We start from the raw sequence: 14,090 nt of genomic DNA on the forward strand, positions 1-14,090 counted from the left end.
ATCCCTGTGAAATGAGAAGCACTTATCTACCTCCATGCCAGATGACTGCAAACTGCCCAGTGTAAACCATTCTAGAAAATGGATGAAATTCATGGGACTGCCAGTCCTTGTCCCAGGCTGCATCATTAAGGAAAGGATTCTAAAATAGGTGGACAAAATTTGCCATGCTGAAAAGCAGACAGTTCAGTAACAGCAGATGGAATAGATTCCTCACTAGCCTGTCAAAATTCATGAAAGCATCAACCAATATGGTTTATCTGGTGTTTTTGCATTTTGACAAAAGCTTTTCTCAAAGCTTTTTGAGAAAAATGGGCAAAATGTGTGGGGTTTGTGTTTTTTTAAGGGAAGCATTTGCCTGAGCCAGAGAACCATGGATGCTACTCCTAGAATCTAGAAAGGGTTTGCATAAAACCCTGCCTTACTGAGCAGGATCTAACCCCCATTTAGCAGCTGATGAATGGGGGTTAAATCCTGCTGCCTTGGCTGCACATGAACAGGTGTGCGCAGCCCATGTTGGAAATAACCCTTCTCTCACCCATCAGCAGACACCACAAGTGACATCAGTTGATGAGCAGGGGGCTGTGGTTTGGGGGAAATGGCCTCATGGGCCAAAATAGTCCCCCTGTTGGGGAATGATTGAACCGTGGACCCAAACTTCCCCATCTTTGGCCTATATAATGGCCACAATGCACCATGTCTGTGCGTGCCTACCACTGAGTTCCATTGCGCTTACCCCCAGGTAAGCGCATATAGGCTTACAGCCTCACTGTGCTCAAGCCCATTGTACAGTGGGAAACATCCTTAGCATTTGAAGCCTTGTGGCAGAGAAAAAGGAGGCCATTCATGCTTTTAAAAAATATTCAGCACACTTGAAATATTCCCAACACTTCATCCTCATCATTTCAGTAGCAGCACCCCTGTAAGGTAGGCCCGCCTCATTCTCCCATATTGCAGATGAGGGTGTTGGGGCTAAGCTAGAATAACCACTTGCCCAAAGCCCACCCCAATATGTTTGGTGACTAGGTGAGATTTGAAGGCAACACTCCCGCTCAGGCCTTCGGCTGCCTGCTCACCCATACTCATCGCCATGAGGGACAATTGTTGACATTTGTCTATCTCCAGAGACAATGGGAGAGTTAGGGTTAAAGTCAAATGGGTGGAGAGTTACAGAGCCTGCTGCGGCTGTAGAGACCCATAGGGGAGAGAAATGTTTTATTGCAGCTGTGGCAGGTGAAGGTGTCCGGCTTAGCTGTTACAGAAACACCATGGCCAGCTGATCTGTCAGAAGTGTCTTGGAAGGGCGGACCCTGCTATAGGTGAGCGCTGATGATTGGATCCTTAAGAGAAGCTCTGTGGGAAAGCAAGCCTATGGAGACCCAAAGGGGAGCCCTTTCTGACATCTATGGGGGAGATCCACTTGGACCTCCCCGAGTCCAGCTTCTGCCTTTTCCATTACTATTCCAGCTCCATCTGGTATGCAGGCTGAGACCCTATCTGCCTGCAAACTGCCTCGCCAGAGTGGTGCATGCTCTGGTTATCTCTCGCTTGGACTACTACGATGTGCTCTACGTGGGGCTACCTTTGAAGGTGACCCGGAAACTACAACTAATCCAGAATGCGGCAGCTAGACTGGTGAGTGGGAGCGGCCGCCGAGACTACATAACACCGGTCTTGAAAGACCTACATTGGCTCCCGGTACGTTTCCAAGCACAATTCAAAGTGTTGGTGCTGACCTTTAAAGCCCTAAACGGCCTCGGTCCAGTATATCTGAAGGAGCATCTCCACCCCCATCGTTCTACCCGGACACTGAGGTCCAGCACCGAGGGCCTTCTGGCGGTTCCCTCACTGCGAGAAGCCAGGTTACAGGGAACTAGGCAGAGGGCCTTCTCAGTAGTGGCACCCACCCTGTGGAACGCCCTCCCACCAGATGTCAAAAAGAACAACAACTACCAGACTTTTAGAAGACATCTGCAGGCAGCCCTGTTTAGGGAAGCTTTTAATGTTTGATGTATTACAGTATTTTAATATTTTTTTGGAAGCCAACCAGATGGGCGGGGTATAAATAAATAAATAAATTATTATTATTATTATTATTATTATTATTATTATTATTATTATTCAGGACACATTCCCCTCCCAGCTGAGCCCCCACCCCCTTTGCGTCCACCCGCTGCCTTCCCCCCAGCCCCATTGGCGCGTCGGATGCAGTCAGCTGTCAGTTGATGTCAGTCATCAGATGGAGGGAGGCAGCATCGCTAGACCGGGTACCTTGGAAAGCGCTTAAGGATCCCATCTCTCTCTCTCTCTCTCTCTCTCTCTCTCTCTCTCTCTCTCTGTGTGTGTGTGTGTGTGTGTGTGTGTGTGCACGCACGCGCGCGCGCGCGCGCGAGCGCACCAATCTGGCTTTTTCGCTGCCGGCTGCAGCCTGCGATTCAGCCTCTGCGGAGGCAGCTAGATGCCGCCCCCAACATACACACGCACACACGTGCACCCGCCTCCTAAACGCAGGCTCCGGCTTGACTTCTTAAAACGCAGGCTCCGCTCCGATCGGCAGGCGCGCAGACCGTCTCCGGCTCTGCAAGCATCCAGACAAGTCGCCCGCAGATTCCTGTGCGATCGGAAGATCGGCTCGTCGATTTCCACACCCCCCCAACTTCTCCCAAGTTACTTCGCCCCCCAAAAGCGAGCTCGCTCTGCAGAAGGAAGTGGCCAGACGCCCAGGTGGCTCCGCTGAGCCGTGGCTCAAAGTGGTCAGAGGGCGATGTTGGAGGCTTGAAAAAACACCAGCAAAGCCCATCAAGGAAGCGGGCAGGTGTTGGGTTGTCTTCTTGGGGGAAGAAATGGCCGTAGAGAACTGCTCCGGAGCCTCCTTCCCAATGAATTCTTCTGACTTCCCCGCCAGGAACAGATCAAGTAAGTCAAGGATGGTGGAGGTTTCAAGCGGGATAACTTTTCTTGAGAAAGGTTTCCCCCCCTTCTTGTTGCAGGGACAGGTAGCAAAAACCAAATTGGTTCTCTTGCCTGTTCAAAACCTGTCCAAATCCAGCATCTCGCTGCTCTCGGGTCCTTTCCCATTTAGTGTCTCGGTAATGATGGGTGAGCACTTTTTTTTAAAAGGCAAAACAGATAAATAAAAATGGAAGCGAGTCACTATCAAAGCTTGCCTTACAGAATGGATCGTGGGGTTTAGAGCCTCACTTTTAGGAATGATGTCTGTGCTGCCTCAGCCGCCCACTCCTGCCTCGCTTCACCCCTACAGTACTTTAGAAAGTTCAACAGGTTGGGGAAATGGCTTCGCTTCAGCACCAGAGGCGGCGGACAACTCCCTCGTTGTGCTTCTTGGTCTTTTTGTTCCCGAGGGCGCAGTATTTGCCCCTGCAGAAGTGCCTCAACGGGGAGGGGGTGGTGGTGGTGGAGATCATCCAGATGTGGTTGGACCACAACTCCCATCACTATTGGCCATGCTGAGGAGAGTTGTACTTTAGCAACATCTGGGGGGTGGCAGAGGTTAGCTGCCCCTGATGTTGGCAACATTCCCTTTTCTAAGTTAATGGGAAATGGCTGGGCAGCATAGGCTGGGGCCGAAGGGATGTTTAATCCAACAACATGTGGAGGGCACCACATAGGCTACCCCTGGTGTGAATGGAATAAAGTGGGAGGGGAGCATGGGGTGCCACCTCTTTTTACGGCTTCGGAGGGTTTGTGTCTCCGCTGAACACATGGAGAGCAATAACAGCTCCTTGCAGACTGACAGGAAACAGTCTTAATGAAAAGCATTCATGTCCTGGATTACTCCCTTCAAGCAACCCCCAAACCTTTCCGCTGTAGACGCCATCCTCTATGTTTCATATTAAGAAAAATTAGCAGGGTTTTCAGCCTAATAATAAAGGCTCCTAATCCATTTACTGGCTTGCTTTCAATAGGATCTTTTAAGATGCAGCAGGTAATGCTTCTGAGGTCATTCAGTTGAAAGTAATTTGTTTTGACTGTACAACACAGACCATTCATTTATTGCTCACAAAAGAAATCTCAAGCATACTGACTGATCCAGCTATGTGCATAAATTATCTGCAACAAAACAGCAAACCCATAAGCCCTTTCACTTCATGGAGGAGCTCACATTAAAATGAATTTTTAAAATGTTTTTTTTTAAATGAGTGGTTTAGGAATTGAATGACTCACACATATTAATCTCAATAATGCTTTAAGATGTTTATGATGTTTTAAAAACCCATGCAGTTTTCTACTCCTCCTGCTGCTAACTCTGTTGCTGACAACAAACACTCAAGGCACCAGTGACTTATCTTATCTGTAGTGGGGAATGAATATTGTGTCTGATTTAAAGATAGGTAAGCTGAGTGCAAAAGGTTGCAATCTGACTAGGGGGTAAGGTTGTATTCACCAGGAAACAAGTCCCATTGAAACCACCATACTAAATTCTGAGCTTGCTTAAGATTGGATGTTAAGTCCTACTTTCACTTGACTTCTGAGTAAACATCCTTAGCTTCATGCTACAGATTATATATGGTACTTGATAGCAATAACAGGGTAAAATGGTGTGTGTCGATTTGGCAGGAGAAGAGATTAGCAGTGGTGTGCACACCTTAGACCAGGGCACCACTTGGACTGCCTAAGCAAGCCTGCTGGTATTCAGATACTGAAGCTGATACTGTCTTGCTGCCACAGTTGAAGTAAAATTCAATGGCCAATCTGCTTGACTTGGGGTAGAGTGTTGGCAAAAGTGGGAATCTTTCCTTCACAGGCAGCAAAATGCCTTAGGCCAGCCTTGGAGTTGGAAGAGAAACCATGTATGCCATGTTGAATTCAATTAAAAATTAGGGCTGGCACTTGAGGAAAAAGAAAGAAATCTTAGGCTCTGTTCACACTCCTGGTTGCTGTGCACTCATTGCATTTCCAGCACTGGGTTTCTAATCCAAAATGCACATGTAACCTGGACTTCGTTATAAGATGCTAGTCTGATGCCCGGTTTTGCAAAGCAGCTTCTCACTGATTGGAGTAAAGACGTTCCTGTCCCATCAATGGAAGTGACTGAGTGTGGTAGAAGAATGACCGAACTTAGGGGTGTAGTGCTGTCATCCACAAGGACCTCTGACCCCCAAGTGTGCCTCATCCCATGCATGGGGTGGTGGGTGGGAGTGGGGTGCAGAGGGTAAAGAACACCCTCTTTGCTCACACAGGGGACTCATGCACTGGGTGCAAGCATGGGGCACCTGGTTCATGCCCCCCAAGATTCTGTGCCCAAGGCCACACACACACACACCCTGGCCACCCAAGCTATGGTACTGGTCAAGCTTCATATACAGACACACCAGTGGAGGATGGTGGTCCTCAGAACTGGTGGGGCAGAAGGAAGGGAGGTCAACAGGAGATGGAGCCAGAACCAGTGATAGGCAGAGCCAAATGATTCCACTTCTGTCCATATTCATCTCCCTCTTGATTCCTACCAAGGCAACACTGAGACTAAGGAGGACGAGGCTGAAAGCTGGGGCCACTCCCTAGCCTGGTTGTCCTAAGGCAGGCAGGTGGGTGCTGGCTGAAGACACAGTGACCTTGGTGGGACAGTGCCCCCCTTGTCCTAATGCCTCCACTGCTACTCGGAGAAGCCCCCTAACCACAACATTTCTTTTCAAATGCTATATATTTTAATTCATGCGTAAACTGTGTTAAACACGTTAAGGAAAACCTCCCCAAAATATGATCTCTACCAAAGCAGATTTATACCCAAACAAATAACAATGCACTGTTCCTTCCAAGACCTGGTAAACAGTGGAAACGTTATCCGTGAAACTGATGCCAGAGGTCCTTTTCTCCTTTGTATGGTTTCTATATTTTCTTACACCATGCGGCTGCTGTTTCCTCTGCTGTCGCTTGACTCTGTGCCCAGCTCCACCAGCCTTTGGGCTAAACACTCTCTCTGCACGCCAGATGGCACTGTGGGAAGATGAGGTGACTATCTACAGTGACTATGTACCTTGCCTTGTGTCATCTGACGAGAGTCACGGGTGCAAAACCCAAGACACTCTCTGTGTCTTTTGCATCAAGCTGTCACACATGAGCAGTGCAGAAGTTTGGTAGCTTGTTCCCTGGAAGGGCTCCTTTGCCTTCAAGAAGTGCTTCACGTTCAGAAAATTAGCAGTTGTTGAAACCAGGGGCCTCTGGAAAACCCACAAGATGACATGAGGGCAACAGCCCTCTTCTGCTGTTCCATGCAAACCAGGATTCAGAGGTATAATGTCTCTCATTCATCTTAAAACAGATTTCTCACATCCAAAGCTCTGTAATGTATTGACTCATTGTAGAAGAGTGAATTTCAGTTGATCCAGGTTTTCTCAGGAGAAGTTGCACATGTATGATTCTACGAGCTGCACCTCACATTTTTGGGTTTCTTTTCATTTATTGCACTGGAAGCAAGATAAGGCTCCCTTACAGAAGCGCCTGTCCCAATGAGCAGGTCAAGGAGGTTTAAGGAGTTCTTGGAGCATGAATTCCTATTGTGTAATTTTAGACAGGTGGCCCCCAGACAGTCTTCTTCTTTTTTGGCGAGGATGGGTATAAGAATGTCTATTTCACAAAGCTCGCACAATGCTTAGAAAAGAAAACCTCAAGAACTTGTCTGGCCTTGAGCACTGAGTGCCTTGAATTGGGAAAGGAGGAAAGTATTTGCTGCTCAGTCTCTGCAAAATATCTCCAGCTAGACCTGCTTTGCAAATCCAGGCTCTTCAGGCAGAAAGATCTTAAATGAACGGCTGAGGTTTGAACATCTCTCTGCTTCCTTAGACTCCATTTCGAGGGCTTCCAGACTGGGACCAAATATTGCACAGTTTGTGCTGTGTTCCTGAAGTTGTTCAGGTTTCCAGCTGATGAACTGTTCCCAATAATCTCTGGTATTCTTGGAAAACAAGGTAGGGGAGCCACAGAACTATGCTGTCACCCAGTAGGTGAGAAGGTGATTGAATATGGGTGGGTCGAGTACAAAAAGGTGGCTGTGAATTAATCCCTCCTGACTTCAGGCAATAAAAAAGCTAGGAAACAGTGTTGGGTATGACTGGAGAGTTAATCATACCATCAAACTGCAGTAATGAGCCCTGGGGCACTTCCCCTGGATTAGCTGGGAAAGAGTGACTGCAGTTCACGCACAACTGAAATGAGGCCCCATTACTGTAAGTCTGAGAAGGCAATTAAGCCTCCTAGAAATGAACTGTGCCAATGTTTGTCTTTTGTTTATGCCTTGAATTTGACAAGGGAGGGAAATGCCTACAAGGGGAAATGGGGGTGTACTGTTTCATTTTGGATGGATGACTCATCATATAAACATCTGGATAGCTAGAAATATCCATTCAAAAATTAACACTCAGATACACTCTGTCTGGTCCCCTTCATCTTAAAATCAATAAGTGATAAAACACAGAGCTCTTTCCCCCCTTTTTTTCTTTTGCAGAGTGTCTTAATCTTTAGCAAAGGCTCAGGTTTTCCTGCTTTGACACAAGGCAGGCGGGCAACAGGCTATTAGAATTGCCAACTTCCTCTCTCTCTCCAGATTCTGCGACTTTGACAACGGGTGCGACTGGAAGAAATTCACCAAGGCAATGCTTTCCCCATCGCTGCATCTCCAGGCTGGGGAAAGCTTAACCTAATCAAATTTCTGTTTATCATGAAACTTTTAAAAACACAGGAGCCACAGGAAAAGTGGGCAACTACTTTCTATGAAATGTTTAGGAAGAGAAAGACTCTATCTGTAAATTCCATGTGTGGTATCTAAAGAAGGAAAGGTCCGCACAATGAGGTTCCTGGCAAAGTCCCTGGCAGGGAAGTCACTTAAGCACCATTATACCCATTGCAGGCTAGATTCTGCTCCCTTGACAGCAGTTATTTGCATAAAATTTGCTGCTTGAGCATATTCTTCTACGCCAGAGATGGGGAACCTGTGACTCTCCTGATATTGTTGGATCCCCAGCTTCCATCAGCAACCATGGCCAATCTTATCATCTTATTTTATCTTAGCATCTAATCTTATCTTATCATCTTATTGTTGCATCTATAACTCACCTTCTTCTCGAAGGAGCTCAGAGTGGTATAATGGCTCCCCCACCCTCATTTAATCCCCACAACAACCCTGTGAGGTAGGTTAGGCTGAGAGGAAGTGACTGGCTTCATGAGTGGGGATTCCAACCCTCATCTCCCAGGTCCTAGCACAATACTCTGACCATTACACCACACTGGCCAATGGTTTGGGATGATGGGAGTTGTAGTCCAGCAACATCTGGAAGGCAGCAGGTTTCCCATCACTGTCCATTCCCTATCCCATTGGTACTCACCACAGCTGCCATTTTCAGTGAATGACCAGATCATGTGGAAAGGATGGCAGAGTTGTAGCCCGCTGGTAGAGCATCTGAGGTCCCGGGTCCAATCCCCAACATCTCTAGGTATGGCTGGGAGGGATCCTTGTCCGGAATCCTGGAGAGCTGCTGCCTATCAGTTTAGAGTAGACAACATTGAGGAAGATAGACCAATGGTCTGACTTGGAGTTCCCTGTGTTCCTGCTCCTTCCATAGCTGTGTAGAGCTGTCTTTTCATGACAGATTTGGTGGGGGAGAGGGAGGGAAGAGATAATAAACTGCACTCATTTGTAATTGCCTCTTCACAACTAGTAATGCTACAGGAGTGCTTCCTCCTTTGCATCCGGCTGCCTGAGTCATGAATAGAGCTGAGGCGATTTGGAAACATTAGGTGCCAAAGCCCTGCCGCCCTTGACAGTGCATATACTGAGCAGTGATATTTTTAGAAGTCACGTGGAGTTAACAAGCTAGCGTCACATCATGTGACACGGGGGACAACAATGTGAAGAGACTGTTGCCCTCACATCCTGCTTGTGGACTTCCCAAAAGATATCTGGTTGTGGGAAACAAGATGGCGGACTAGATTAACTTGTAGTCTGATGAAGTGGGTCTGCTCTTGTGTTGTAACACGTGTAACTTAGGTCTTAAATGTATGGTGCTCACAAATTGGCCCTTCCAGTTGGGAAACTGAATGCTGGCTGTCCAAACAAATATAGCCTCAGAGGGATACAAAGTGCAAGGACACTCGCTATTCTTTTTATATATATATAATTTTTATTAATTTCAACATACCAATTATTATACATTCCACAGAACTTCACATCTTATACAATCTTTTTGGACTTCCATCAGCACCTCTGATGATCCACCATTTTTATCATTTCTTCTGCATTTCTTAAATTCCTATTGCCTTTAATTATCTTAACTCACATTCCACCTCTTTAACCATTTTTGCAATAATTCAAATAATTTACCTCACAAAACTTCTTGCAAACCTACAAACGTAATCTGGTCATCACAATTACTTTTCAAATAGTCCGTAAATTTACACCAGTTTTCTGTGAATCTCTGGTAGGACATTCACTATTCTCTCTCTCTCTTTCTCTGGCTTGTTTTTGGCAGTGGTGGAAAGGCCGACTCCCTACACCAATGTGATCATGCCGAGTTTGTTCGGCATCATTTGCTTCCTCGGCATCGTCGGGAACCTCATTGTGATCTACACCATTATCAAGAAGAAGAAGCTGAGGTGCAAACAGACAGTGCCCGACATCTTCATCTTCAACCTCTCCATTGTGGACCTGCTTTTCCTGCTGGGCATGCCTTTCCTCATCCACCAACTCCTTGGCAACGGGGCCTGGTATTTTGGAGCTCCTTTATGTACCATCATCACCGCTCTGGACACCAACAGCCAGATCACCAGCACCAACATCCTGACAGTCATGACCTTGGACCGTTACCTGGCCACCGTCTATCCTCTGAAGTCCACTTACGTCCGGACACCGTGTGTGGCAGCCTTAGTGATTGGTCTGGTGTGGCTCCTCTCTCTCCTGACTATCATCCCAGTGTGGATGTATGCGGGGCTGATGCCTTTGGAGGATGGGAGTGCCCGCTGTGCCCTTTTGCTTCCCAACCCGGAGACTGATATTTACTGGTTCACCATCTACCAGTTCATGCTGGCTTTTGCCATCCCACTGTTCATCATCTGCGTGGTCTACTTTAAGATCCTCCAGCATATGGCTACCACTGTGGTGCCCTTGCCCCAGAGGAGCCTCCGGGTACGTACCAAGAAGGTCACCCGAATGGCAGTCGCCATCTGCTCTGCCTTCTTCATTTGCTGGGCGCCCTTCTACATCCTTCAGCTGGTGCATCTTGGCATAGACACCCCTTCCGTGGCCTTCTTCTATGCCTACAACTTTGCCATCAGCTTGGGCTATGCCAACAGTTGCCTCAATCCCTTCCTCTACATTGCCCTGAGCGAGACCTTCAAGCGCCAATTCATGGTGGCCATTCGTCCGGCCAAGGAACAGTTCCGGGTCAACAACAACAACAACAGCACAACAGAAGCCAGCGTGTGCCTGAAGCTTGCCGCAGAATCCACCCAGCAGACTCAGTTTCTGGAGGACTTTTCTCCGCACTCGTTGCCTGTGACGGTTGCCGTTCACTGAGGACTCCGTTAGTCCTGCAGCTATGAGACCATGAAAAGCTTTCCTTCACAGTGCTGCAAGGGATGGTGGGCAGGTGGACTGATTAGGGCCGGTACTGTCATTAGGCAAGCTGAGAAGGTGATGGAGGCTTTCTGTGTAGGTGAACTTTCCTCTGATACTTGGTGAGAGATTGCCAGTAACTGCAAAGTATGCAAAAGCAACCACCCCAGTTTGCAAGAAACCTAGGGATGAGTCAGAAGAAGGCATGATGATGAAGCTAAAATGATCAGTTGAACAGCAAATGGACAAGGGTATGCAAATAGTATGAAAGCACAACAACTTCCTGCCTTCTATGGAGCTGAGTAACTTCTGTCTAATGCAGGATAACCAGCATAAAAAAATACATTGGCCATAACCAAAGAGTCAAGCAAGTAGAGATTCATTTTCTGTGTCCATGGCAGTATAAACCACAAACAAATAATGGCCCATCTCCTGCATTGTAACACCTCATACAATGCCCATTGTCTGGAGAAGTGCCAAGAAAGACTTGGATGAGCATAAGGAAGGATCACAGCTTGCCCAAGGATGGAGTAAGGAAAGGCATTAAGGACCTGTCAGTAATTCCTGGCGTCACTCACTGAAGCAGGTGAATGGCAGCAGGCTTCAACTTCGGAGTCTTCTTAGGAGTCATTCAGTCATGTGACCACTGGAGGCTGCTCCTGAATCTCAACAGTAGTGGGGATGCAGTTATGGGGAAATCTCAGCCTCTTGGTTTCTCCCTTTGACACGGCTGCTGCAGAGCTTCTGACCACAAAAAGTGGGACAGTCCTGCTCTTTGCTATGTATACTAATAAAGGAGTGTTGCCACTTCTGTGTAGAAGGGATGGATAACTTGCCAGCATTAGGGCTGTTGTACCTTGAACAGTCAAAAGGTACAAGACCCCAAATGCTTCAACATATGCCATTTGTTTTGTCACAGTGCTGAACGACTTTGAAGAATTGTTTCTGGCAAAATTCCCTCATTGTCTTTGTAACTATTATGCTGTCCCTGCATCGTCCCAACACAAACCATCGCCTATGGTTCTGTGATGAGTAGAAAGACAATGAAACTCATCTAAGCTCTTTTTCTTTCCTTTGCAAAGGTTTAACAGCTTCTTGAAGTCAAGTTGGGGTCTGTTGAATAAAAATAACAACAAACTCTCTAGATTTGGTGTGCATAAAAGTGCTTACAGAGAAAGGGGTCTTTTGAGGAGGTGGAATCAGAAAGAATGATTGCATGCATCTGACCAACATTGCCAGTTTTTCAACCAGCATCTGGAGCTGTGTGTTTTGAAAGAGCTCGAGATTGTTCAGAAATTGGCAGGTGAAGTTTTTCACAGTGTGGAGGAGCTCATTTTATAAGGTGCTAGTGGCTGCAGGTCAAGTAGCCATTAAAAGTACAGGAACAGCAGCTGGTCAGGAAAAGTGGCAATCCCATGCCCAAGATTCACAAGCTACAAGGATGCTGGAGACAACTAGTCCAACTGGAAGTTCAATCCTAACCATGTCTATAGGTGCAAACCAGGAAGCCAGAGGCGGGTGCCCCTTTTCCCAATGCTCCCCATCATTCATCGTTTTATTCCCTTTCAATTAAATCATGCAGTCAGCAGTGAAGAAAAAGCTACCACTTGCAAGCAACTTCAAAGAGGGCTTTGGGAACTATTTAATTGCCTTTTCTCGACTTTTCTCAAATCTCAGGTGGCTAAATGCAGCTCTGATAAGTCGCATCACACTGAACCAGACAGTTTATTGTTAAGGCTCAATCCAGGACTCATTAGCAGCTCTGGCAAAGCTTGTGTGGAGCCAGTGTGGTGTAGTGGTTAAGAGCGGTAGTCTCGTAATCTGGGGAACCGGGTTCGCGTCTCCGCTCCTCCACATGCAGCTGCTGGGTGACCTTGGGCCAGTCACACTTCTCTGAAGTCTCTCAGCCCCACTCACCTCACAGAGTGTTTGTTGTGGGGGAGGAAGGGAAAGGAGAATGTTAGCCACTTTGAGACTCCTTCAGGTAGTGATAAAGTGGGATATCAAATCCAAACACTTCTTCTTCTTGTCTGGATGGTTTGTGCAGCGGCGGAGCATATTCCTGCACTGGCCAGGGCAGGCATGCTCCAGAGGAGGATGGAGCATGGAGGGTGCCCTCCGATGAACCACATTTCAGGGTAGGAGAGGGGTGGGGAAGCTGCTGTCACTCTCCTCTTGCTCTCTGTAGCTGGGTCAGACATTACCCGGCAACAAAGCTCCTGCGGTCAGGTGTGCCTCACCATGGCTGAGGAAGGCTGCTCTCTGCTGCTGGGTCAGAAGAGGTGCCACCGACGGATGCGAGGTGTGCCGCCCACTTGTCTGCCATTTTGTCACCCCCTCAGTCATGACACCCGGGGCAAACCGCACCCCCCGCCCTACGCCTCTGGGTTTGTGCTACAGTCTTTTTTTCCTGTCTGATCAGAAATGAGGGAAGAAATGAGATGATGAACGCAGGAAAAGTACTGTGCAGTTATGTAAATATAAAGTGTTAAGTGTCGTTTGCTGATGTAACACGCTGAAAATGGGAGCTTACATGAGCAACATTATGTTTTGAGCATGTATTTGAAGAATAAAGGAATTCAGAAATTCTGCTTTGTTCAAAAATCCCAATTCTTTTTCGGAACTGCCCTGTTTAGGGAAGCTTTAAATGTTTTATACATTACTGTATTTTAATATTTTGTTGGAAGCCACCCAGAGTGGCTGGGGAAGCCCAGCCAGATGGGCGGGGTATAAATAATAAAACATTATTATTATTATTATTATTATTATTATTATTATTCCCAATATATATATTGAGGGGTTTATACACTGTCCTTCAATAAAATTGCCAAAGCAGCTTACAAAACACATGAATAACATTTACTGCACAGTGCAAGATAACAGAATTTATACAACCTTTCATAAAGGAATCACTACTCACTATTTTAGTGTGTGTTCTTGCATTACAAAAGGTATAAAAAACACACACACAAATATAAAACACGCATAAATAAATAAATACTAAAACAATAAAAGAACATGGAACAGCATCAAGCAACAATAATCCAAGTCATGATAAAACACAACTGAGGTAAAAGGCCCGAGAAAATTAAAAAAGGCCTTTAAAAAGGTCAAAATGGCATCAGGGGAGGTGGCAGGTGAGCCTCCCTTGGCAGACCATTCCACAACCATGGTGCCACCACTGACAAGACTCTTCCCTCAGTCGCTCTTTACTGAACCAGAGTTCTTGCAACCATACAAACATTACCAAAACAAAACAAAACAAAAAAGAAAGGAAGGAAAACCCTGAAGCGTGCGGACAGAACTGAGGGGAAAAAGATTGCTTTTCAAAAATGTGAATACTGCCCCACATTAATTAAAGGTGCATCCTGTGGTGTTAGCGACATCTCAACTCAGTGCCTACAAGGCATTTTCACTTAATGAAGAAAGCACAGAAGAGACAACATAAGCAGTGGATTACGCTCCTCCACTGCTGTGAAGGAATCCCATGAGAGAGATTCAGAAGTCTAAAGCAGCTTGTTAAACAACG

General features: G+C 46.7%; 1 protein-coding gene across 1 annotated transcript; it reads left to right on the forward strand.

Annotated features, from left to right (window-relative positions):
• Positions 1-2,474: 2,474 nt before the first annotated feature.
• LOC307211291 (melanin-concentrating hormone receptor 1-like) lies at positions 2,475-13,268 on the forward strand. Its single transcript, XM_079967778.1, has 2 exons — positions 2,475-2,913; positions 9,480-13,268. Exons 1-2 carry the CDS (start codon positions 2,841-2,843, stop codon positions 10,520-10,522), a joined length of 1,116 nt encoding a protein of 371 aa, XP_079823904.1. The 5' UTR covers positions 2,475-2,840; the 3' UTR covers positions 10,523-13,268.
• The last annotated feature ends 822 nt before the right edge of the window (positions 13,269-14,090 follow it).

The sequence above is a fragment of the Podarcis cretensis genome (genome assembly GCF_951804945.1).
Source record: "Podarcis cretensis genome assembly, chromosome: 2".
NCBI classification, from domain to species: domain Eukaryota; kingdom Metazoa; phylum Chordata; class Lepidosauria; order Squamata; family Lacertidae; genus Podarcis; species Podarcis cretensis.